Source organism: Copidosoma floridanum, unplaced genomic scaffold (assembly GCF_036245765.1).
Source record: "Copidosoma floridanum isolate Cflo_tuat_1 unplaced genomic scaffold, Cflo_Japanese_pri ptg000021l, whole genome shotgun sequence".
NCBI classification, from domain to species: Eukaryota; Metazoa; Arthropoda; class Insecta; order Hymenoptera; family Encyrtidae; genus Copidosoma; species Copidosoma floridanum.
In genome coordinates this window covers 21,763,747-21,791,169 of record NW_028321898.1, presented here as the reverse complement: position 1 = coordinate 21,791,169, position 27,423 = coordinate 21,763,747, and the positions used below count along the sequence as shown (strand labels likewise).

General features: G+C 42.7%; 1 protein-coding gene across 3 annotated transcripts; it reads right to left on the bottom strand.

The window, feature by feature from the left end:
• On the bottom strand, nucleotides 1–24,662 carry mlt (tubulin folding cofactor E like protein mlt). Of its 3 annotated transcripts, XM_089594372.1 has the most exons (9): nucleotides 23,798–24,662; nucleotides 3,963–4,343; nucleotides 3,448–3,862; nucleotides 2,376–2,405; nucleotides 2,143–2,312; nucleotides 1,889–2,058; nucleotides 1,690–1,798; nucleotides 1,493–1,597; nucleotides 1–1,400 (listed from the first exon to the last, which is right to left on the bottom strand). In XM_089594372.1, exons 2-9 carry the CDS (start codon nucleotides 4,329–4,331, stop codon nucleotides 1,230–1,232), a joined length of 1,539 nt encoding a protein of 512 aa, XP_089450498.1. In that variant the 5' UTR covers nucleotides 4,332–4,343; nucleotides 23,798–24,662; the 3' UTR covers nucleotides 1–1,229. The 3 variants fall into 3 exon arrangements, with proteins under 3 accessions (XP_089450498.1, XP_014211891.2, XP_014211892.2); XM_014356405.2 differs by having other exon boundaries at nucleotides 1,690–1,801; nucleotides 2,143–2,405; XM_014356406.2 differs by having other exon boundaries at nucleotides 2,143–2,405.
• Between the last annotated feature and the right edge of the window lie 2,761 nt (nucleotides 24,663–27,423).

Genomic DNA, 27,423 nt, shown 5'->3' with positions numbered 1-27,423 from the left:
TTTTTTTTTTTTTTAATTATTATGCATTTAAAAGAAATTTGCAGTCATTTGGCTAATATATATATTTTTTTTCAATTTCACAATGCTATTTGTATCATTGATTAAGAACGAATAGAAATCATGGAAAATCATTCTTTTTGTTGTTATGTTTGTATTAATTGACGACGCAGTCATATTTACAGATAATGAAAATGAATTGTTTTTTTTTGTTTTTTCTTTCGTTGCTTTTTTTTCATGATCCTCGATGATATCAAAAATAAAAATTTCAACAAAAAATGACAGAATTTTTAAATCACAAAATATGCCTGATAATCGGATTAACGTATTATGCTCCGAAATTCCCATTTACGATTGAAAAGTTAAAGGTCCGCACCTATTTGTTTTCATCAGTTTTCATACAATTTCAACGACTGCTCGTATTGCTTGCCGAAATCACGCACAACTGTCCATTTCTAGAGTTACAAAAATATTTCACTTTCTCTCATCTTTGGCTACACGGCATTTGAGATAATTCAGCCGTTATATTCCGGAAAACGTGACGGTATCCATCGGACAATTTACATCAACTCGACGAAGGTATTCATTACACGATAACACCCAGATCAAGATGTGAAAATCAAATCTATTCGTTTTCAAGTCATTTTACAATTTTTTTCCATTTTTTTTTTTTTCTTTACAGAGTTACAAGGTAGTTGCTCGCAAATCACCCAAAACACGAAGATCGGATGGCTCTCACAAAGCAACCATCGCCTCGGTTCTGCAAAATTCGGTTTTTCAATTTTTTTTTTTTTCTTTTTCTCCTTTTGTCGAATTCTTCCACCACACCACATTTTCCATTTTCAATCCGGAAAAACCCCGCCTCTTGAAACTGGACCCACCGCGAGGGAGATCCTCGCCACTGACAACAACACGGACGGCAATTCAATCGACTCGAGCACCCCTTCGGACCCTTGAAAAATCGACAGACAAATACGGCCGCTATGAAGATTAATGTACTCGTAACGTCGTGGATAAATATCAAAATCACTGTCGGCGTCCTCTCGCGACAAATCGTCCTCGGGACGCGCGCACACTTGCACTTTTCGGGAGTTCCACTCCCACTTGGTCGCATACAAATTCATCGACATTGTTGTATAATGATGGTAAGAAGGATAAGGATAATCTCGTCCGATATATGTAGCGTACCCCGTTCGCGCCCAAGGCGGACCTTAGCGCGGGCAGGATCGCCCTCAGGATCGTATGGACGATTGCTGGGCCGCCGTAGTCGTCGAGGACTGCTGGGAGGCGAAGCGGTTGAGTTTGCTGTCAATTATTATTTCGTCGCCGTTGCGGATGTTGTACCGGTACAGCTGCTTGCTCGGGTACAACATCTCCTCGGGCCCGTACAAGGATTTCAACTCCTGTAAAATACATTTTTTTTTTTTTTTATCAATACTGTACGTACTTTGAAAATAAAAGATAATTTTTTTTTGTCTCAAAACACACGACGCACTTGGTCGATGTAGAATAGCCTCATGCGGTTCGCAGGAATCTTCACCATCGACTCCAGCTTGGTTTTCAGCTCAAAGACCGTCCTGTAGACGTCGACCGACCTCACCTGCAAACAATCAATTTTTCATTCGCATCCAAAGCCCCGGTTTTCTTTGGCAAAAGTATACATAGACACGGGTAATCGGATCGAAACTTCACCTCGACGAGGTCGCCGTACGTAAATTTCACTTTGACCCTCTTCTCCGGCGTGAGATCCACGTTAACCAGAGGATCGAGTTTCCCGTGAATGCCAACCAACTCGTCGTACCTGCTTTTCGCGCAAACAGACAAAGAAAATCACTCGTTGACGCAAAAACTTTCTCCACAAATTACCATCGCCTCCCAAGGGTCGGCTCACCTCGTGGGTCGATCGGCCTCCGGTTTGTCCATGTAGTGGCGGATGAAGGCTCGCTCGGCGTCCTCGCGCTCCTGCAACGATATGACGCCGCCACCGTTGAGGGTCTCGACGTTGGGCAGCCGGGCTATCAGCAGCTGGCGCCTCTCGTGCTCCGTGTATTCGCGCGAGCTCTGCAACAGACAACACACAAACCGGTAATATTGACTTGATTTTCAAAATACCATGGTGATTACGGAAAGAGAAGAGGGTCGGACCTCGAACAGAGGGCATCCTTGGATCCTGAGGGACTTGAGAGCGGGAAAACGGGCGAGTCTGTCGATGTCGTCCCACGTCGAGAGTAGGGTGCCGTTGACGTTGAGGAACCTGAGTTGCCTGAAGGGGTCGTGCGCCGATCTGGCCTTACTCGACTCGACGCAACACTCGGACTCGGTCGCCGGGGTCATGGTCGTCGTCACTGGACCCGCCGTTCGACTGCAGTAGTTTGGCATCATGTCGTCCTCCTCGAAGTTTCTGTTGCCTGTTGACATGTAAATGGGTTTTTAAGGAAATTTCTTCATTTTTTTACCTGTGCAAACGTTAATGTCGCTGGTTTTACTCGAATAATAAAAGCTTTCGATATAAAAAAGTGTTTGAATGCAAGTTCAAGATATAGGATTTAAATCATTATGGCATCAGTAGAAATAGATTGGATTTGCTCGGACATTCTTTACTATCAAGACATTGGTTATCAATGAAGAATACAATGATATAAACATTATAAAGTGAAGATCAATTGATTCGACGATCCAAGTCAACGATTTAGCATCTTAAGGTGTTGGCAGTAATGGGAAAATCATGTATCAGTAGAAAAAGATCGAGTTTGGAAAGACACTCAATGACAATTTGAAGCTTTTAATCATTTAATGGTTTTTGGTGGACATGAAAGTTATTGATAGCAGATTAAAGATCCTGAAGAGGGTATAAACATCATGACTGATGATAAAAAAAAAAATTTACTTGTCGGTCATAATTGAATATTATTGAAACATCGCGATGAAACAAATAAAACATTATACCTAAGCGTCTTATTTGTACCAACAAAGAATTGAGTATTTCAAGATGTAGGAACAATGAAAACATTTGGCATCAGAAGATTTTTGTACATAAAATAACAGACGACTTTTTTAATTGTCAGTAGATGAGATCGAGTTTGGTCAGACAATCAATCATAAGCTTTCAATTAAGCCCTGCTACTGATGTAACAAAATAGATTACTAGTATCTTATGTTTGTGCTCGAGTGCTCAAGTAAAGATAAAAATCCTAAGTATAATTCATCGGACAAAAGAGGAATTGATACGAAGCACGGGCATCAGTAGAAAAAGGTCAGGTTTGGTAAGACAGCCTGTTTGAGAAATTTCTTATCGGAGCTTCCTCTTACATTCCTGTACTAAAATGGGAGTAACCCACCATCAAAGTATTTAATTCATTTTCATTGCAGGGCTTTAACTGACTTGTTAATTGCCTATTTAAAAACACGAAGGGCTAAATAAAAAACCGCCCATGACAACACTGCACTCACTCTTTCCAGTGCAGCCATTCTCGAGGTGCAGCCCATTATTCCTCTCGACAATGTGGTTCATGTTCTCCGTGTCCTCGTTCTCCGCGTTCTCCGACCTGACCTGCTCCTCCATGTTTAGCGACCTGATGGGACACTCGGCCAACACGAGGCTCTCCAGATTCGGAAACCCATAGCCGAGCTTGGCTATCTCGTGCCAGAACTCAATGGGATTGCCCGTGAAGTGGAGCTTCTTGAGGGTGTGGTTGCGATTCTCGGGCTTGTCGAAGCTCAACTCGACCGTTTTGTACTCGTTGAGCGACAGGTGGAGCTCCTCGAGGTTGCGCAGCAGCCGCACCAAGCCCTGGACCGTCGACCACGACACCCGCGTCCCGTTCAACACGAGATTACGCAACGCGTCGTATTTTCCATCCTTTACCTGGTTTACAAGAAACAAAAGTGTCGTTCAGTTATATATTCGTTCGAGGAAAAGTCGGATCCAGGGATGGGATGCCTCACAAAAAAAAGGAGAAACCCACCTCGAGCGTCTCCGGGAGACTGTTGAAGCTGAGGTTGACGAATTTGATCTTGGGCATGTGTCGGAGGATGCCAAAGACCTCGTCCCACTTGGACAGCTTGTTCTGGGCGAGATCGAGCTCCTCGACGTTCCGGCACTTGTTGCGCAGTTTCTCGTCGTCGGCGCCCGCGCACTCGATGTCGCAGTCCTGGAGCACCAGCAGGGCCGGGACTGTGTGCCTCGGCGACTTTTTCGGGATGAAGATGCTCACCGAGAGCGCGGCGCTGCGCGGCGAGCCCGACAACACCGGCTCCTGCTCGTCGTCGGTTAGGCAACAATCGGCCGGCGTGTCGCCGTACTTGAGCTCCAGCGCTTCCAGCAGCGACGGCATCTTCAGCGCATTCTGTTGTTGACAGACACAACAATTACATCAAATTTAATTGCGCGCCATGGTTTTTTTTTTTTTTTTTTTTTTATATAATCACTATAATGGTTATTTGCGGATAACGCTTTTGTTTGAAAAACAAGTATATTACTTTGTTCGCTTGTTAAATGGAGGTATAACGCCACTCTAATTTGCATATTCGCATTGTCTTGAGGAGCGCGATGTGCAGGGAAGAATTTACTCGTGACATCACAAGACAAAGTACATATACTTAATTTTACCTACACGTAATCAAATAGACGGATAATCCTTGGAAAATCAAGTTTTACCAGCGAGCGATCGGCATGCGAAAGAAGAAAAAAAAGCTCATCGGTACATGTATGCACACGGTGAATAAAAAATGTTTGAGCTTGGAGCAGAAAAAGAAGGCTTATCAGCATATATATATTGCGCAGGGGCCATTATTCAATGAGCGCCCAATATAGCTCGCTACGCGCGGGCTTGTAGCAAATCGTTATCGAGTAACAAAAACGTGCCGTTCTACCTTTTTTTTTTTTTTTTTTTTTTGTCGTTCCTACGCTTCTTCTCAAAGATAAACACGTGTGTAATAGCGTCGCTGTTTATTTATCGGATCCAGATTCTCGCGGAAGTGTATTGGCGCGGCCTCGCGTCGTGTGACGACGCAGCAAAGTGCGTGGATTGTTCTCGCGAGTCTGAGCTATTTTTTTTTTTTTTCCTCATTCGATTGAAGATGGGAGCGCTTGCTTGAAAAAGTGAAAACAAACGCTGACTCGAAGAGGTGCCGATGCAAGAAAAAAATCAGATGAAAAGGACACGAGGGTGACAGGGATAAACTCGCGAGCACGGCGACTCTCGACAGCCCGAGACAGAAGGATATTGCAAGTTGCAACACATGCGCCGGGTGGCCCTCTCTTCCCGACGTGTCCTCCCGCTCTCCTTTCTCTATCTCTGTGTGTATATGTGTTTATGTGTGCAGTCGCTAGCTCGCCTCCTCCCCCCCCCCCGATTGTGTGTCGTTCCTTTGTTCCTCGCGCTCTTTTTTTGCTTCGCTCTCTCTCTACGGCAACTCGCTGTGCTAACGTCACGTGCCTATCTTGTTTTATCGAGCAAAATACGCGCATCGTGGAAATTTGCACTTTTTATTTCATTTGGGACTTTTGTTTCTGTTCATTGATTCCTCGAGAGGGACTGCGTGGTGGATAAGGATATACTGCTGAATCATCTCGCTCAAACCCGCACGACACGAAATTTTGTCAATACGCTCCTCGAAGAGTATTTTTATATTTTAACGAGTGTGTTTCTTCATGTTTCGCAATTTGTGTGCAATAGCAAAAAGAAGCAGAGGTAATGGATGGTATTTCAATATTTGCTTGTGCTCCGTGTTTTCTCGAGCTATACAAATGCGTGCCTATACAAACTCTTCTATATGCGTGCAGTGTACACCGCACGCGCGCAAAACTTTTCCGACCTTCGATCGCAGAGTCGTTTCGACGGAAACCAAACAGCTGTCGATCTTTTGCGCGTTTCCGGGGGCAAAGCCAACTGGAGCGAAAACAAACCGCGTCACAGTCCTTTGTTCCCGATAGCATCCCAATGGCGCTCGTGCCATTGAAACTATACTCGGAAAAAAAGGCACTTTAGCCAATACGAGTTAGTCATCTCGAGAAAAATCGCGCGGACGCATTCCTCGGGGTATCGCGCACAATCACGGGATGATGTACGTGTATAAAAAGCGAGTCTCGTCGCGTGGGCGCAGCCCCCCCTCGACTAAACAACAACCGGTTTCCCAGCTTCGAGGGGAGGGAAGAAAAAAAAGGCCACGAATATGGTCAGACCGCGATGCCATTTTTCCCAAGACCGACTATACTCGTGCGCGTTTGGAAGGTTAAGGCTCGAGGATTGATGCACAAAGGGCAGTGAAAAGCGTCCTTTTGGACTCGAGTATACCACCGGTACTGGGTTTTTTTCACGCGGGGATCGTTAGTTCCTGGTTACCTGTGACTAATGAATCGGTACAAAGTTTTTCTGACTCACGTTGGGGAGAAGGAGGCAGGGGATGTACACAGTGTGGTTTTTTACCCGAATCTTGTACTTGCTAGCGTAAATAGTTGCTCTCCTTTTTTGTTTGCGCGTAATTATACATGTATACACGGGCGTGCACGAGATAAACGCAGCAATCGGGAGATGTACGTCTTGAGTGAGAAACGCGTTAATTTTCATGAAAAAAAAAAAAAAAACGAAACAGTACATCAAACGGAACAAGAACGAATAAGCACACGTATGTATGTAAAAAGACGAGCATACACCGACGGCTCCTACGAAGAATCGTACTCCAGAGGTTCCTACGAAGAAACGTACTCCCCGAGCCTTTGAACGAAGAATAGCCTACGTCGATATATTCCAACGAAGAATCGTACGCGCAGATATATTCCGACGAAGAATCGTACGCGCAAATATATTCCGACGAAGAATCGTACGCGCAGATATTTTCCGACGAAGAATCGTACGCGCAGATATTTTCCGACGAAGAATCGTACGCGCAGACATTTTCCGACGAAGAATCGTACGCGCAGATATTTTCCGACGAAGAATCGTACGCTCTGATATATTCCGACGAAAAAACGTACAGGCCACTTCTTTTCGACAAAGAATCGTACGTGCACCAATATACTGACGAATAATCGTACAGGCCGCTACAATAACATTTACATGAAAAATACAATAAAAATAACTATGGTACCATTATCGTTATTTAGTCACATATTACCCAATTATATCACCCAATAACACAAGCGATAATCCCCACACAACTCAGTGCGCTTAACAGTCCCTTTATTTATTTAACATAAATTAAATAACACAAGCGCCAACCCCCACACAACTCAGTGCGCTTAACAGTCCCTTTATTTATTTAACATAAATTAAAAAACGCAAGCGCCAATCCCCACACAACTCAGTGCGCTTAACAGTCCCTTTATTTATTTAACATAAATTAAATAACGCAAGCGCCAATCCCCACACAACTCGGGGCGCTTACTGGCCGCTTTGTTTATTAATTAAATAAATTAAATAATACAAGCGTTAATCCCCACACAATCCGGACCGTTTACTGGTCCATTCAATTATTTAAAACAAATTAAATAACACAATCACCAATCCCCACACAACCCAGATCGCTTATTGGTCCCTTTATTTATTTAACATGAATTAAATAACACAAGCGCCAATCCCCACACAACCCGGGGCATTTACTGGTCCATTCATTTATTTAAAATAAATTAAATAACACAAGCGCCAATCCCCACACAACTAAGTGCGCTTACTGGTCCCTTTATTTATTTAACATGAATTAAATAACACAAGCGCCAATCCCCACACAACTCAGTGCGCTTAACAGTCCCTTTATTTATTTAAAATAAATTAAATAACACAAGTGCCAATCCCCACACAATGCGGACCGTTTACTGGTCCATTTATTTATTTAAAACAAATTAAATAAAACAAGCGCCAATCCCCACACAACCCAGAGCGCTTATTGGTCCCTTTATTCATTTAACATAAATTAAATAACACAAGCGCCAATCCCCACACAACCCGGGGCGCTTACTGGTCGCTTTGTTTATTAATTGAATAAATAAAATAACACAAGCGCCAATCCCCACACAACCCGGGGCGCTTACTGGTCGCTTTGTTTATTAATTGAATAAATAAAATAACACAAGCGCCAATCCCCACACAACCCAGGGCGCTTACTGGCCGCTTTGTTTATAATTTGAATAAATAAAATAACACAAGCGCCAATCACCACACAACCCGGGGCGCTTACTGGCCGCTTTGTTTATTAATTGAAGAAATAAAATAACACAAGCGCCAATCCCCACACAACCCGGAGCACTTACTGGCCGCTTTGATAATTAAAATGATAAATAAAATAACACAAGCGCTAATCGCCACACAACTCAGTTCGCTTAACAGTCCCTTTATTCATTTAACATAAATTAAATAACACAAGCGCCAATCCCCACACAACCTGGGGCATTTACTGGTCCATTTATTTATTTAAAATAAATTTAATAACACAATCACCAATCCCCACACAACCCAGATCGCTTACTGGTTTCTTTATTTATTTAACATGAATTAAATAACACAAGCGCCAATCTCTACACAACTCAGTGCGCTTAGCAGTCCCTTTATTTATTTAACATAAATTAAATAACACAAGTGCCAAACCTTACACAACCCGGGGCATTTACTGGTCACTGTAATAATCGATCAATTTTATTAAAGAACAACGCGAGTGCTTATCACCTGACTATCCAGAATTATAATTCAATGCTTTTTAATAATAATTAATGCTACTAGTAAGCGCCCTGGCTTATATAGTGATTATCGCTTGCCTTATTACTTTATTGATTGTAAAATAAGTATGCGACACGTAAGCGCTCTGGGTTGTGTGGTGATTGGCACTTGTGTAATTTAATTTATTTTAAATAAATTAATGGACCAGTGAATGCTCCGGGTTGTGTGGGGATTGGCGATTGTGTTATTTAATTGGTTTTAAATAAATGAATGGACCAGTGAATGCTCCGGGTTGTGTGGAGATTGGCGCTTGTCTTATCATTATATTTATTTTCCATAAAAAAAGGGACCAGTAAGCGCTCCGGGTTGTGTGGGATTCGGCGCTGGTGTTATTTGATTTATATTAAATAAATAAAGGGACTATTAAGCGCACTGAGTTGTGTGGGGATTGGCGCTTGTGTTATTTAATTTATGTTAAATAAATAAAGGGACCAATAAGCGCTCTGGGTTGTGTGGGGATTGGCACTTGTGTTATTTAATTTATTTTAAATAAATAAAGGGACCAGTTAATGCCCCGGGTTGTGTGGGGATTGGCGCTTGTGTTATTTAATTTATGTTAAATAAATAAAGGGACCAATAAGCGCTCTGGGTTGTGTGGGGATTGGCTCTTGTGTTATTTAATTTGTTTTAAATAAATGAATGGACCAGTAAACGGTCCGGATTGTGTGGGGATTGGCACTTGTGTTATTTAATTTATTTTAAATAAATAAAGGGACCAGTAAATGCCCCGGGTTGTGTGGGGATTGGCGCTTGTGTTATTTAATTCATGTTAAATAAATAAAGGGACCAGTAAGCGCACTTAGTTGTGTGGGGATTGGCGCTTGTGTTATTTAATTTATTTTAAATAAATGAATGGACCAGTAAATGCCCCGGGTTGTGTAGGGATTGGCGCTTGTGTTATTTAATTTATGTTAAATAAATAAAGGGACCAATAAGCGATCTGGGTTGTGTGGGGATTGGTAATTGTGTTATTTAATTTGTTTTAAATAATTGAATGGACCAGTCAACGGTCCGGATTGTGTGGGGATTGGTGCTTGTGTTATTTAATATATGTTAAATAAATAAAGGGACCAGTAAGCGCACTTAGTTGTGTGGGGATTGGCGCTTGTGTTATTTAATTTATTTTAAATAAATGAATGGACCAGTAAATGCCCCGGGTTGTGTAGGGATTGGCGCTTGTGTTATTTAATTTATGTTAAATAAATAAAGGGACCAATAAGCGATCTGGGTTGTGTGGGGATTGGTAATTGTGTTATTTAATTTGTTTTAAATAATTGAATGGACCAGTCAACGGTCTGGATTGTGTGGGGATTGGTGCTTGTGTTATTTAATTTATGTTAAATAAATAAAGGGACTGTTAAGCGCACTTAGTTGTGTGGGGATTGGCGCTTGTGTTATTGGGTGATATAATTGGGTAATATGTGTCTAAATAACGATAATGGTACCGTAGTTATTCTCATTGTATTTTTTATGTAAATGTTATTGTAGCGGCCTGTACGATTATTCGTCAGTATATTGGTGCACGTACGATTCATCGTCGGAATGAAGTGGCCTGTACGATTCTTCGTCGGAATATATCTGCGCGTACGATTCTTCGTCGGAATATATCTGCGCGTACGATTCTTCGTCGGAATATATCTGCGTGTACGATTCTTCGTCGGAAAGAAGTGGCCTGTACGATTCTTCGTCGGAAAGAAGTGGCCTGTACGATTCTTCGTCGGAAAGGAGTGGCCTGTACGATTCTTCGTCGGAAAGAAGTGGCCTGTACGATTCTTCGCTGGAATATATCTGCGCGTACGATTCTTCGTTGGATATTTTGTGGAGTACGATTCTTCGTAGGAGCCGTCGACACAAGAGCGGAAAGATGTACAGATACACGGATAGTAAGCTCGTAAGTGGCTGATTAACGGGGACCCAGATTACGTACACATACACGTTATGATACACGCCAGCACGGCACAAAACGACACGGAAGGGAGCCTCTCGGTACATGCAAAAGTAACGGCTACGACTGCAGATCCCTGTCTTACCGATTTGGTTTTCGTACACTATTGTTGTATCAGTTTTTTCCCTCTGTAGTTACGTGAATAGCTTTGACGAATTTATTTGCGCGGGGAATGTGTGTCAGGCTCGTTTGGAAGGCACGCGGGTTACAGTGAGGCGGGGAAAAAAAAAAAAAAAATAGGCGATCACGGTGCCAAGTTTTTTGATATTTATTGCCGAGTAGACATGTATATACGTATACACACGCTTGGGACGGTGGCGAAGAAGAAAACGAAGGTGTGGATTCTTGCCCTCGATTTTTTACGGTCCTCTGATTGGTTTTCGCAGATTCGCCGAATGATCGGGTTATTTTTACATCCAACTATGCGAGCTTTGATGTATAGGTACATTTTCTCTTTCGCTCCTCGTACAAACACCCAAAAACCATCGGTTTTCACGAATCGGCCCACATAACACATTTTCAGCGAAAACGCTTTTATTGAATATGCTCGTGAAACATACGTGCTTAGCCCGTGCAACGCGCAACGTATACATATAGGTATAATATAACGAGGTAAACACATAAAAAGGGGGAGAGAGAGGAGGAGGCGAGCTGCGGCAGCTTTATAGCTCCTCTACGTAATAGCGCGATCGGTTCAACGGCCATGCGAAATTAAACTTTCTCCAGCCGCGGTGGCGAGCGCGGCTCTCCTATATATATATGTACTGCCTCTCTGTGCCCCATGTGTATACATATGATATAGTATGCCGTGTGTGTGGCAACGCGAAAGTTGCATTATTGTATGTACATGTATATATTTACCAGCGCTTACACACTCGTTAGAGCTCGTGCCTGATCGTTCAAGTATGTATACATAGTGCAACTTTTTCGGGCAAGTACTTCTGTGTATTTTCACATGTGCTTTTCCAACACGCAATGCTCCTTGAGGAGGGTTTAGGCGACCTCCTCGCAGCAAAAATTGCCTAATTTCCCTCTACCCCCTTCCTCTAATGGGAGGCCACCTATCCCTCTTCCCTTCCTTCTCCCAAGTGCCAAGTGCCCATAGTAGTGCCCTTATCAAAGGAGCCGGACGTAAAGCACTATAATATATAAAAAAAAAAAAAAATGTATATATAGTAGGTATGAGTGCATATAATATACACACGTGCACGAGTTGGTTGGTTGGTTGGTTGATGTCGTACGGAGCGAACGGGAGATCGGTCTTACGCGTCAGGCAGATGCAGCCTCGCAATCGTATCGGGTGTCGTTGAGGAAAAGCAGACACTCTGATGCTGCTGCTACTGTTTTTTCCGATGTTTGAGAGGGCAATCCCCACCATGTAAAGCATATTATGTACCTATTTCGCCAAAAATGTCCAAATGAAATATCATTGCCGTTGGGGCCTTGCTTCGCTCCTCCGGCCGTCATACGTCGAAGCGGAGGAAACCCGAGCCCCGGCTGTCTAATTAGGTGTCTCGCGCGCACACGTATACCTACTCGCTCGCTCTAAATCCGGAAAATCTCTCGCGGCCTTGACCCTGTGCCAGAACCACCACGTACAACCGTGGCCGAACAAACCAAAGGAGAACCGCTTCTCCGCGGCCTAGAATACCCAACGGCGCTACGACCGAAATGTACGGCCACCGGAGCGCGCCCCGTCCCGTTCTCGCTTTCGGTGCGCGTATCATATGGAATCAAATATCCATAGGTATACGGCGCGCGGCGCGTGATTCATTGCCAAAGGTGGGTTAGTATAATCTTCGTGTACGTTATAAAGAGCTCATACTGTATGTTATAATCTTAAAGCTGATTCAGCCGGAGACGATGTCGTGGTGTATATTGTTGAGGGTCGCCGGAGAGGAGAAACGCTCTGTGTACATTTATATAATGGAGGAAATTTTGCCAAATGAATAAAACTATAGTACCTATCGGAAATATAATCGATTGGCTCTATAACGAAAGCAAAAAACAAAAAAATCCGTGGAGCATCCACCCAACGAGTATGTCACATCGCTGAATCGTCGGTCTATTTGGTGAAACGGTGGCAAACGTGTGCGGTACACCTGGTACGTGCAGAAATCGAAATCGCGCTTAAAGCTCAATATGATTCGTGACGTTTCCCCAGTGTATAAGTATGGGTGTGTATATATATACCATTTCTGAGGTAAACAACGCGACTCCTTTGTACCAAAGCGTTCGGGCTCTGGCAAAAATTTATGACTACTTACCACTAACGCGCGTCAACATCACTATAATAAACAAGTGTCTACGATACATAACTTTCGTTTCGGTCAAACAAGCGCCGATCGAAAATATCCAAACGGCCATGTGTAGCAACCGGAGAAATCGCATTAGCGTGTGCCGCAATTAAACGCGAGTCCGGACAAATATGGTTTTACGTAAGCCCCTCTATGTATACTTTACACCCTAAATCGACCAAAATCACATCACGAGTAATCAAAAAACCTCCTCTTTTCCTATGTACGTATCTTGTGCCGCGGTAAAAGTGAACGTTTTAATGACTGTGTGTGTACGTATGATACATAAAATTTAATATAGTAGTGTACCTATGATCCGTGTTCCAGTCACGGACGCGGACGTTAAATCGCGTCCGAACTTATCGCCGTTCTAGATCACCCCCCACCCGCCTTTGCTTATCCCGTACTATCTGCGCTTTTTATACACACACACACACATTTCATGTGTAAGTACTAAGAAGCGGGACCGCCGATAAACGTTCGCTCAATGCCGCGCTTGGATTTATGCTTTCGACTTTTATCAATCGCACCTTATTGTTTTTTTTTTCTTTTGTGTATGGTATACATAGCGACGAAGCTCTTACCAGGATCTCTCTCGAAGGGTACAAAAACACGAGCGAGTGTTGTGTACAGGAGCTCTCGAGAAAAGTGTAATATATACATATATAAGTACTTGAACAACGAGAGGAAAAGTCCTTTCGAATTTCACGCCCGGGTTGCGTCACCGCGGCACACGTGTGCACTTGTGTGTATAAGTAATATACATCCGCGCGCGGGTACATAATGGAACGCGCGTGTCTTTGAGTGATATTTATGTGTAATGTACTTAATAGATGGCAGAATTAAAAAAAAAAAAAAAAAAAAAAAAACAACAACAACAATAATAAACAACCCGTGGTTTCTTTTCCACCGGACCGAGAGAAGAGAAATTTCTCCCGCGCGGGTATACAACATATGTACAACATAATGATCCTCTTTAGGGGGATATTGTGTTTTTTAACGATCATCGCGTCTATGGCCTACAAGTACATCATTTCTCTCTCTCTCTCTCGATCTTTTGCATCGGCGATGTTACACTGCCTGGGTATGGTAACGAGACATCCTCTCTCTCTCTCTCGGTCAATTGAACAATATACTAGAAATCGTTGGGAGGGGGAAAAAAAAATTGAGGATACTAACGATAATCCACAATGTGTTTACGCGTGTGCCCGAGGAATAATGAAAATGCAGGAGAGCTATGTATAAACTTTCCAAGGCTAACGGTGCGCTGCAGCTTATTATCCTCGTTACGGACCCAAGAAAGTGCGACTCGCTATAGTTTACGAGCTGCTCTTTTGTTTTTCGCGCTGAGTTTCAGCGACAAACCGCAAAGTCAAAAATCCCAACCCAAAGACGCGTCGATCGGCTTGTATTTTTCCTCTCGGTTCTACTCGGTGATCTTAATCCCCTCTCCCTCTCTTTCTCCCGGCGCGAACTCCACAACCGCAATCGCATTACGGCCAATTACCAACTTTCTTGCGAATATATATATAGCATATTGTGTATCTACAACATGTACGTATATATACGTAAAAGAGGAATTGAAAAAAAATAAAATAAAGAGGAAATTTTGAGCCACGGCGGTGCATGGAAGAAAGTAACCGGCTCGTTTGTAAATAATCTCCCCATCGTGTGTGGTCTATCGAGTTGAAAGATAACAAGCCGATCGAATCGGCAGTGTACTGCAGGTGTGAGCGTTTGTTTTGCGCAAAAAGCTCGACGAAAGAAAATACGGGGATGGAGAGGGAAGGCGAAATCCGGCTGGTAACCTATTTTCAAAATTACCCCACAGACAGAGCGCTGCTGCTAAAGGGGGGGGGGGGGCGCCGCGTTTCGTCACTCCCGATCTTCCCCGTTACTTTCGTCGATCGCGTCATAAGAGCGGCCAGCGCAAGCTCGGTCTGTTCTACATCGGCTAAATATATATGTGCGGGCCTGCGAAGCGCGTGCGATGCTCGATCGGGAGATGAGAGCGAGTTGCAGATGCGGACGAGCCGATTGCGAAACGCACGAGAACTGCACACGTGCGAATAAAGATCGTCTCTTCTTTTCTCTGCGGTGCGCTAAGATTTTTGCCCCGTCCCAACGTATATCGAAACGTTGTTGAAAAGAAAAAAACAGACACGCAAATGTATACATACCGATCTCGAGCCGCGATCGGTAAGAGTCAATAACGATTTCGCATACTGCACCACCACCGCGCCTGTAATAAAATAACCACAAGTCGCATTAGACGCGTATCGCGATGAAATTCGATTGTGCGTGTGCTGCACTTGTATCGCACAGTCGCGATGGAAACTAAGTACGCGGGGACTCGAGAACGAGAGGAGATGACAATAAAAAAAAAGCTAAACGGAGCGAGCTCCCGTACAAGAGAGCGCGAGGTGGAAGAACGAAACCGAGCCTTTCCGCGAATCCCACTGCTATAATATTATCCTTACCTGAGCGCTCCTACAGTGTACACATATATACATATATAATTATTACACGCGTGTTATTCCTCCCGACGCACGCTCGTGCACTTTTCTTCGTAACGGCTCGCAATCAGAGGGCCAACGTAGTGCCTTTTACACGCCTCGCGTGCCTCGAACGTTTATACGGGGGGTCATACGCGTGCTCGGTACGGTATCGCTGTTTTACGATTTCTGGTTTAGGATACCTGGTACACAGTATATAGGACGATGACTCGACCGAAAATCTGAAAACTGCATGTGGACAGTCGTTCCCTTCTTTTTTTTCGTCCAAAGCTTCGTCCGCGGGTGAAACAATGCAACGGCGAACGAGATGCAAAACCACACACGCACTCATACAGACATCTTCACACACACGCGCAGTGGATATATAAATGTACAAACGAGCTCATGTAGTCTCGTTAAAAAGAGAGCCGGTGTACACTGGATGATTATATTTGAGTGGGCGAGACGGCCTTGCTGCTCTCGTTCGTGTATGAGGCTACTATATATTAGTTTTCGCGTGCGGTACCTATACGCATTGGTTAACGACAATAAATCCTCGTATTCTCGCTTACTAGCCGGCGAAAGAAAGCGCAAGGATTCGGATACCATGGATTTATCGTCTTGGGTGTTGTGTGTGTCACACACAGTGGTCAACATGGAAAGGGAAAGAATTAGATCGAGGTGTAGACTTTGTTGGAGGTTTTTTTCTCTATTTCCTAATTATATCATTGCTTAAAACGGAGATATCGGTATAGAAAATCGGAAAATCGGTATGTGCATGCGATAAAGCTCGTGCACGTATGATGTGTATTTTTTTTTTTTTTCATTCCTCGCAAAAAATAACAACCAGTATGGTTCCGATCTAAAACTATATTGTACACCCGCTTCAGCGATAAATTTACGCTCAACCGATTTTCCACCGCCAATAGATTCAGTCGAGGTAGACCAGGCCCTTTCTTCTGTTATGTATTAGGTACATACTCCTACTTTACAAGCTGTTCAATTAATTAGTCGATCGCTGTAGCCCCATCGAGTGCATGCACCAACGCGTACTAAAACACACGCGGAAAATCGCACCCAACCAGCACTTGATTTTTATTGCCCAATAAGATCGATCGAACCCTGGTCGATATAAATATATACCTCGCCGCAGGTGTTCTCTTTTTATTTTCGCACAACCACCCGTTAAAAGCAAAAGCCCGTCGACGCACACGGTTTTGCATCGGATTCAAAATATTTTCGAGGGGAAATGCAGCTTGGCTTTCTAAAATCGTTATCGCCGAGCAAACGCTAATATTCGATCGGTACAGCTACCTCGTATACACGCACTACTCTCGGGTTTTTCGTGCAAAAGTCCAAAAATAACATCATTTGGGAAAAAAAAAAACAACAGAAGTCACGGGTACAAGTATACACTGGCGGGAAATTAAGATTTTTTTGACGCTCAAAGCGCGGACGTTGCGTAAACCGGCGTGTCTTATTGTGAAATATACGGGGTACTCGGTGCGTGCCTCAAATCGTATACGCAAAAATCCATTTGGTCTAGCGGAAACGGCCTCGCCGTCGGCGTTATTCTCATCATCCCGGAGGCCACGTAATTTAGACGTCCGAAAAATACACGAAAATTATGTTTTGTTTTCGAGCGTGCGCGCACAGAAAAAAAAAAAAATTAAACAGGTCGCTGCTGCTTGTCCATCACACGTGTGTTTACCCAAGTAGAGGAGAGCGTTGGACGCACGTGCGCTTCCCTCTTTCCCTTCCTCCGAGCGATGAAAGTTTGTTATCGCGTGTAGGTGTACGATATACCATATTATGCTCCACATTATGGCGTGCTGCCGGTGCTTCCGTAGCCGCTTCGCGATTCAGCGGCGTGGATTTTTCGTGCGGGACCATTACCTAAAGGACCCGAAGGTGCAATTTTTTTTCTTTCCAAAAGTACGTAACTGCAGGTGGTGCCCATTTCCAAGCCAATATACTACGCATTACGAAGAAAGTTAGGCGAACGCTCAATCATATGGACAACACTCCCGTGCACGATGAGCCGAAATTACTGTCTCGAGTATATATATATACTCCCAGGACGAATCTCGGGGATGAAATGTAAGTAACCCGTGCCCTCGAGCAAAGTGTTTGTTCTTGATGAAAGTGCATGAGAAAACCGCATACGGATGTCCCTAGCGCGAGTGGTATGACAAACTTTTCCACTATATACCGAGCAATGAATGTCTTCGACGAATTGACTTTGATTTCATACGAAGACTCGGAAAACATGTACCTAATAATCTGTACGTACATCATGCGAGTGAAAAAGCTCCTACATCCATAGGGGAGGCCGAAAGATAAGATGGATTGTTCGACGGCGGATCGATTGGCGCGTTTCTAGGCCTACGGCGATTCCAGGGCTCGATATACGCCGAGGGGGGCACACCGAGGGAGTGGAACGGAAGAAACATACTTTTGCCGATGGGTGCATCGTAGTTTCAGGTTTTTTCTCTTTTTTTCCTCCAAGATGTAGGTGACGATACAAGTTTGACACAAATGGCTCGACAAATGGCCTGTCCCCGCACATCGAAGCCGAAAATGTGACTTAGTCTCGGGGTTGTTTTTATTCTTTTTTTTTTTTTTTTTTTTAACCACAAATTTTTTCCATTTATTTTGCTGCATCGAAAATACGAAAAGCGAAAAGTAGGTGTAATAATAATATATCGTGCAAGCATAGGGTGTATATGTGATAGCGACGATTATAGTTCTTGGATAGTGATTAATGGAGTTGACTTACGCCCGCTACTCTCAAGAACTTCAATTCGAAACATGACATGTATTTCAAGACCAAGTGAACACTTAAATTGTCTTCCTGTAAAACTGAAAAAAAAAGAGGCTTTGGATAACCACACACTGCACGTGACACGCAAGGATAACCGATGGATAGTCGACGCTTGCGTCACTAGCCAAACAACGAGCCAACTTTGATTGATTGGTCGTCCCGTGCCCCGTAATAAATATACGATACGTCAAAAGCGTAGTGTGCATATGGGTCTGATGCAGCGTTACCACATCGTAAATATACCGTTTCGATATATACCAGGGTAATGGTAGGTTGGCCCTTACCCACTTGGAAATTGTGTGTGTGACGGTGACTTGCGAAGAAAATAACAAGTACTGCATTTGCTCCCACGGAACTGTACGAGTACGGGTACTTTTTTACAATGGAGGAAAGAGTGTATAGGTACCTATACTACATCTGAGAAGTGAATTGATTCCAACACGTTACACCCACCGTTTGTCCAATTGCATGGAGCATTGCGAGAAAATAAAAGGTAAGAAAGAGATTTGTCACAGTTGTACATGATTTGGGTAACCTTAGTGTACTAAAAACACAAAAACAAAAAAAACTTGTTGGTTACTGTATTTCTCTCATGTAACGTTAATTTGGTTTTTCAAAGACTTTGTACTAAATTGAAGCACAAGGACATGTTTCATGTTTCAAATAATTCTCTCCATCCGCCTTAATGGCTTACTAACACGCTCATTCCAAAGGAGTGTACGGACCATGATGATCACTTTTTTCGGGTAGAGGCGCGACCAAACCGAAATGATTTTCATTTTCCTCCGTCATCTTTTCGCTTGTTTTCAAAAAATCCACTTAGTCCCCGTAGCATGGAAATACACACACACGAGAAGCGCGCTCTTTTTTTCCGCGTTAAAAGACAAGAAGGGAGATTACCAACCGCAGAGCGGAACAGGAGGAGGGGCGCCAGCTGATATAGAAAGTAAAAGCGCGACGGCGCGTTGTTTACAAAACAAGTTTGACCGCGTGTCCAAAAATATATACGACATTGAGACTAGCGAGGGATAAAAAAAAAGGAGGGAAGCAGGACTAGGTTTTTCCACCTGGTGCGCGCGTGTCAATTACCTGCGAGTGACACGTGCGATGATGTACTTATACTTTCGAAAGTCTGCGTAAGTCAGACGGTGTGTCGGTTGAAAATCCGAGAAAGGAGGCGAAGGAGGCGAAGGAAAAAGTACAAATGAAACGGCGCGAGAGTCAGTGGATGGGTTTAACGAACCCGAACCTGCGGGGAGACGCCAACGGTACGCTTGTGCTTCTTTGCGCGCTGCAAAATGTATTGTTCACAGTTGGGTCACCGTATGTTTTTGATGAAGCTGAAGCTAGCCGACGTACTATATGGAGCGCTCTACAAAGTAATAAGAACTTTTAATGAAAAAAACGTCCCATTCGCCTATATTTTATAGAAAGTTGATAACTTTTGTTATTAAATAAACAATCAGACGCGAAATATTTGACCAACTATTTTCTGTAACTCATAAGCCAAAAATAGGATTGGCTTGAAAATTGGTACAAATATTATTATTCAAGTCTACAACAACAACCAATAACTTTTACGTTGGCAGAATCATTATAAACAACACTATTTGATAAATAATCATGCCTGAAAACTTAAAAATCCGTAATTTTATCGAATAATTAACCAGTTTTTGGTTATTCTTGGTACAATGAAGTGAGAGGAATCAAATTGTAGTACAGAGTACGGTGGTTCAGGAGACCAAAGTGCAGGGAAAGGCATCGGGTCCTACAGGGGCACTATCACTGCGACTCATTTTTTTTTTTAAGATAGAAAGATGATCGAATGTAAAATGAAGTTCATTCAGATAAGAAGATAATTATACTCTTCGCAATAATAATAATGAAAAATAAGACTGCATTGTTGATATGAAAAACAAGTTTTTAATCGAGAGGAAGAAATAGTACGCGGAGGTTATCGTTAACAAAGCCGATAGACTGAAAAAATTAGGCACCAATAGTGATAATGAGTGACGATATTGCGTTGGAAGTACAATGGATTACCATGGCCTCGTGCCATTACCTTAATGGTTATTCGTACGCTTTTTCTATCCTTGCGCAAATACGATACCACGTGTTTTTTGTTTTTTTTTTTCTAAGCATAATGAAAATTTTCAATCGCAACTAATGTGTTTGCGCATTTTTTGCTTTCACGAAAGCCGATTTTTTTTTTTTTTTTTTTTTTTTACCCGTACCCGCCCGTAATTATACGTATACGTTATTAATCGAATCAACACTTGAATTTCGGTGTTACGAAACAAAGTGCCGCAATGAAAAGGGAACAAACGAAATTTCGACGTCAATGATTCACAAGAGCACGACTCGTACGAGCTTAATTATGAAAGTGTGAATGAGAGAGACGTAAAAATGGCATTATACCCGAACGACGAGCACCACAACACACCCTTCTTCTCTCAGCGCCAAGAGTGTTAAATACGATCATCGTGCAACGCGAAGAGAAAAACGAGTCTTTAACGCGAAAGCACCTTCAAACAGAGGGAATATGTTGAAATCCTCGCCGAGAGAGTATATTATGACAACCCGCGTTGAAAAACACAACTGTCGATCGGTGTATGAAAAGTAAAGGAGCCGCGAGAGGAAGGCACGTGTGAAAAGCTCGTCGCGCTTTTGTCTTCGCGCGGGCGTCATTATATATTTTATACTTTGATTGCGAAGAATCGCGTCGTTGCTTCTCCAAGCGGTGGTTTTGCACCGAAAGGAGTCGTTTTAACGAACTGCTCTTGACACCTTTTGGTACCAGCAAGTATAATTGAAAAAAAAAGCTCTCCCGTAAAAGTAGTCCAAACGCGTGTCCATCATCAAATCACCCACCATAACGTTAAAGTAGAAAGAAAAAAAAAGAGGCCGCACGAGAGCGGTATGTTCACATGAACGCTCCAAAATTAAACTCCTCCACTACGTGCATGTTGTTATAACTCAGAAGCACGGCACACATGGTCGGGAGGGCTTTGGTGAGCGTAAATACGCGTAGTAATGTAAAAACACACGTATATTCGTTGACACTTTGTCAGTGGGTCTTGGGTCTTGGTTGGACATGATGTGTATATACATATATGTAAATTGGAGCACAAGCCGCGGAGAGCAGCGTTTCTCAACTCTGGGGTGGGAGCGGCGTCGTTGCGGGAAAAAGACGGACAGAGAGAGAGAGAGAGAGAGAGAGAGAGGAGAGAGACGAAATCGGGTCAGGGCCTCGGGATATCGTCCGAGTTGTATAATAGCCCCGAAAGCCCTATTTCCATCATGTGTGCCGGGCTAAGTGTATTACCATATACTGCTCTTGTTGCTTCTTCACGTAGAGCTTTACGAGATCACCTCGCGGTGTGTACTTTACTCGTGTTTTGGTAACCGAGTAGTATAAGTATACTCAATCATCATTGTTATTATTTCATTCGTTAGCTTTTGCGAATACACGAGAATGAGCGACCTTTAACCCTGTGATCCTTTGTCATGGGGTTCATTTGGAGTTTACATTGTTTGGTTGATGTTTATGTTTTTTCGGAGGATTGTTTTTTTTTTTTTTTTTTTTTTGCACACTACACTTCTAATGTCATTCAAGAACAAGTGTGGATGGGGAAATTTTTAAGTCTCAATGTTAGACAGACAAACATTCTGGAGGCCATTTGGTTGTATCGCGTCGCACTATTATTTTCCATGTTTTTATGGCTTTTGTTTGATAATTATTATTTTATTTAAAAATAATAGTTTGGATTAAAGTAGCAGTACGACTTTGTTCGCATTAATTAATACTTGAAAAATTTTTTGGTAACGATTTTGGCCGAAAAAATTCAATGAATTTAAAAAAAAGCTTCACTGATTGGTGATGTTTCCCCCTCCCTCCTGCTTGACACGGTAGGTACTACCCTCTGAAATCACCTTAAATTTGTTCTAGTGGGTACATTTACGGCAAGCACTTAAGATAACGGTTTTTTTTTTTTTTTTTTTTTCGTAAATATTTTAATAAATGCACTGAAAAATGCTTTCATACATTCAACGTGCATTAAATAAGGTTATAAAAAGTTGAATCACTTAACAAAAATGCAAGTGGATGTGCTTACTGAACACCACGTTGGCAAGGCATTGAAAGAAACGGCTTACTTTTTTACAAAGTGGTATTGTATCATTCTCTTTATTACTGTGTTTATATATATATATATTTCAAACGCGTATTCAATGCAAATGACATTTTTATGTTTCGTACACATGCACTTGGTTAACTGTTTTCTGCTTTTTTTTTTTTTTTTTTTTTTTTTAATGCAATAATTATACATTCAGAGTATGGAATTCTGATGCACTTTTAGATAAATTTTATTTTATTCACTGCTTAATATATTCGTCGACATCAAAGATTTATTTATGTGTTACGACAAAAAAAAAATATATGAAATCACGTTTTCACAGCAGTCACGTGTGACAACAAAGTGTTAACCACACGACAAGCGTATACATTTGTTTTGCATACGCACAATAGCATTAAATTCTTCTTTTTTTTTCATCGCACCAGAGAACGTAAAAAATATATTTTTGCCGCAATAGCGCACAAGTGTCAGAAGACACATTCAAAAGAATTTTTTGTTTTGTTCGCGTATAGAAAATACACATAGAACGGTAACACAAGACTATGAACTTTTTACCTATGCTCGTAAACCTTAAAAACTTTATTTTTTCCTGAGGCAGAGAAACTATTTTTGATGTATTGCGAATAACAGTAGGAAATTAATCTGACTTGTGTAACGAGCTGTCATTGGACTAATGTTCTGATAAAATCAGCCAAAAACGCAAAATCGCCAATGCAAACAGAAAAAAATTACTAACGCACAGACACGGCAAAAATGAAAGCTGTACGTACACACACTATCACTTTCTAAGCGCAAATGCACGAAAGAAACGTCGATAATCCGCGAAAGCCCACCAACCTCGCCCTTAGATTTTGTAAACCTTCTCTCACTATGTACCTGCATACATCAATCCAATACTATCAGATTTGTTTCGGAATTCGATAGCAAAGGCGTAGGAAAAAAACAATAGAGAGAAAACCCTCAAGTATTATAAACGTCCAAAGAACTGTTACGTACATACACAGGTGAAAATGGCACTTTTTGGGATCATAATAAAAATAGGCAATTTGGAAGGGGATGTAACATCCCTTGGGGGGGGGGAGGAAATAAAAAAACTAAACACAAAAAAGGAACTATGGAGTACGCAGTAAGTATAGGGTATTGCGCGGGCGCTAAAATCTGCAAATAACCAGTTTTCCGTGCATATACCTATACAGTATATATAGGTACCAACTGAGCAAACTGACACTGCACGTTATAAGTATGTATATACACACACGACAAAACCCCATAGTGTTTCCAACTATACATCAAAAAAGAGGATCACACCGTGTACACCCTCGGTAGCATTGTATTTTTTTTTCTCTTTCGCGTTACACGTACATGACAATGCTATATATATATTATACTCACTGTTTGGCCGTTGTGTGCGTACGTGCGTATGCTGTATATGCAACGCAATTATGTTGCGCGGTGCAGAGTTTCTCCACCGTGACGACGTTCCCCTTTTTTATCCTGGTCGCCCCTTCTATATGTATCCTTCCTCCCCTCGCCGTCAAGGGTCAAAAATCACCAGAACACACTTTTCGCGAAAACACCACTGCATGTTGTGTCATATTGTACATGTCTACATCCTTCTTGTTTTTTTGTTTGTGTTGAGTTTGTTGTGATGAGTTTGTGCACCGATAGTAGAGCAACCGTGTCTCCAAAGGGAAGAACACCGCTGTCACCGCTGCAGCGAAGGAGGAAAGGGAGGTAAAGGGCTCGCACTTGTGTATACTGCACAAACAGTGCCGTCTCGCACGACGTATACCCGTGTGCTCTCTCTCTCTCTCGCTTCGATCGCTGCTCTCTCTCTTCTCTTTTTTTATCTTTCTCTCTCCTGCAGCTCGCTCGACTCGCGCAACAACACACCACTGATGCACTGCATGCGCGCGCGCTTATGTATGTACATACGGACAGGTAAGATATAACCTATTGCAGCGTATGATATTATTCACCTTCACCCGTGTGAGTATACCTAACGCGTCTTTTCTTTCACCGGAGCAACGATTTCCACCATGCTTGTCTCGCACTTTTGGATTTTTCTTTATACCTTTTGCGTCAAAGTTACACAGGGAGGCGAAAGAGCGTACAATCAACAGCAGGTTGCACGTTAGGTATAAGGGTAAACAATAAAAAAAAAAAAAAGTAACAAGTGGAAAAAAAAGGCAAAGGAGGAAGAGGAGCGCTCCGCTCGGCGTCCGGCACTGAACTGTCTTCTCTTGGTTTCTGGGCGACTGTCCTATGCCTGCCACTCCGCTCTCTCTCTGTATCTGCACCGCGGGGGCTCTCCCTACTACTCCGGGAGCCGTCCTTTGTTTGCTAGTAAACACGAAACAGCTGACGGGCTGTGTGTGTGAGAGAGAGAGAGAAGGGGCCGGTGAGGTGTGGGTGCGTGCGGACACAGACTCTCGCGGAGCTGCGCCGTGTCGATCGACCGCGGAATCGGGAGAGTGTGGGAAAAGACAAGAGTGGAAGGTGCTTAAGCTGCTCTTCCACTGGGATCGTGTGTTTTTTGCCTTTTATCTCATAACGATACGTTTCGTCATTCAATAATATATGTTATACCGCACCTATTGTGTTTTTGATCAATGGGTTGACGATTTTTTGCTGACACCCTCGGAAGTAAAGACAATCCGGTGAAACTATAATCTATACAACATGTACAAATATACTCGGTTTGCTATCAGTGGTAAAAGCCTTTTTGTGTCCGATCGCACCGTAAACTCGTACTACTGAAAACCTCACTTTTCAAGTCCGCAACAAAGTATATCTCCGACCTAAATAAGAAGTTAACCAAGTGAAAAAAAAAAAAATAAAATAAACTAAATAAATGAAAAGCCGCGTGGAAAAGCAGCTTTACGGAGAGCGAGACGAAAAACAGTCAAGTGCAGCTGCGCGTAGGAGCGCTAGAGAGAGACGGGGTTATAAATTTATAGTGGATAAGTGGAGGGACGGAAATCGACTCTATATCTAAGTATTGCGCTCTTCTATTTTTCTCGTCCCTCCTCCCAAAGGGTTCTTATCTCACTCTCTCTTGTTTATCGCTCGATCTTTGTCCGGTGCTCTTTTCCTCGTTTTCCTTCAGCTGGGCCCGGGTCTCCCGCAAACCGCTCTCTTTTCAACCACACGTCAAACAAAAGTGCCTGACAAGTGTACACGTCAATTGCCCAAAAGAGCTATATTCTATGCTCACGAAGCAAACACACAGCACTGCTATGTATCGTTGAGAGAGGGGGGAAAAAAACAGTACTCTCCTTCAGCAGTTTCTCTATCGAGTGCACGGTTTACGAAGAAAAAAAAAAAAAAAAAAAAAAAAAACTCGATCGGCGATATTCACCATGTGACACAACGTACACGAGTCCAGAGTCGAAAAGGCGCGCGATATACAATGTCCCCGGAAGGCTCGGATTCGTTTCTCCCCTTGGGCGTATATATCTCGCGGGTCCCATCATCGCGAGCTTTTCCCCGCAACGAAGGTAGATACACACATGCTTGTAAGAAGCGAGAAAAGGCGCGTGGGAAAGCCACGTTCTCGTTCGCAATCGAATAATCGTGGTAAGGATGACCACCGTGTGGACCCCTACGACGTGCTTGTATGGCTCGGTCGCGCGGATCCTCGCACCTACAGTGTGTACAATATATACACGTGATGAAAAATACCTTGGAGTTGTTTGTTACCATATTTTGACGCGACCGATGGGCTCGCGTGAAAAAAATTCGGTTCTTTGCACCACTTGGGATGGAAAACGAATTTGAAACCCGATCGCTCTCGGGCTCAGTTGAAAGCGCGCGCGCGCGTGTATTATGTACATACACTCGATCAATTTAAATACAATGGCTATACGTGACGATAAGCGCGTGTTTTTACATCAACCTTGTTTTACATTGTTGCACGGACCCGCGAATTTGTTTTGCCGACTCTGCCTTTTTCGATAAGCGTTTTTACCAAACAGTACTTACTAATAACCATGATTCAGCGCTACCCAACCGATCATTTATCAATTTTAACGCCTTGCTACGGAATTGCTTTTTCAAAAAAAAAAAAAAAAAAAAAAAAAAAAAAAAAAAAAAAAACGTTGTATGTACACAATGGCCCGTTACGATAGCAAAAAGCGTCCCACGAGCGCGTAGTCGCGCGATACCTGTCAAGTGCAATTTCGATAATACACGGCAAAACGACGGAGGCGTCGATCTCAAGGCTGTACTTCCGATTCGTGCGCACGTGAACAATGAAAATGGGAGGAACGCGCGCGCGCGCGCGTGTGTGTTCAAAGAGGAGTGACACAAACAGAGAAAGAAAATAGAAGGTCGTACTGGATAATGACGCGGAATGCTATCCTATATACGATGCGTTTCGCCAACCCAGTGTATGCAAACTCAATTAGGAGGGCTACCGGCTCTCTTTTTTTCCTTCTTTGTACTCCCTCCGGCTCCTTTTGTTCGGCGCATCGCTGTATCGCTAATTAATGACTGCGCATTTGTCGGCTACTTACAAATTCGGTATGGAGCCGCGCTAATGAGCCTGTGGTCCTGTGTCCTTGTTTTCTTCTTCTTCTAGTTTTTTTTTTTTTTTTTTTTTTTTTTTTTTCCTCCAAGTTTCTTCGGCGAGAGATCGGTAACGTGGCGGTTTGGTTGGGCTTTTCTTTTTCTTCTATTATCGGTGAATTTCACATAACCTAAAGTTTGTTGACTTGCTTAATTTTGAGGGCCTGAATTTTGTGTTGTGACAGTGGGTTTGGCGAAATCGATGCTCGCTTGTTTTTTTTTTTTTTTTTTTTTTTTTTTTTTGTCCATTTTGAGGGGAAGAAAGGAGGACAAAAATTGGGATGGTTAAAAAAAAGAACACGCACAGTTTCAATGACTTAAACAATTTTATATTATTTATCGATACATAGAATTTATCGATAGAGTTTTTCTTTGCAATTCTTTTTTTTTCAATCAGCTAACAGTGGTATTACTCTTTTGCAGCGCCCGCTCTAGTCTCCCTTTATTGT

Excerpts from the sequence above, each read along its gene's own strand:
- mlt (XM_014356405.2), bottom strand. The coding sequence starts at position 4,331 with ATGCCGTCGCTGCTGGAAGCGCTGGAGCTCAAGTACGGCGACACGCCG. Across the intron at positions 2,406-3,447 it reads GAATGGCTGCACTGGAAAGA|GCAACAGAAACTTCGAGGAG; the intron begins GTGAGTGCAGTG and ends ACATGTCAACAG. Across the intron at positions 1,401-1,492 it reads GGCTATTCTACATCGACCAA|GAGTTGAAATCCTTGTACGG; the intron begins GTGCGTCGTGTG and ends TGTATTTTACAG.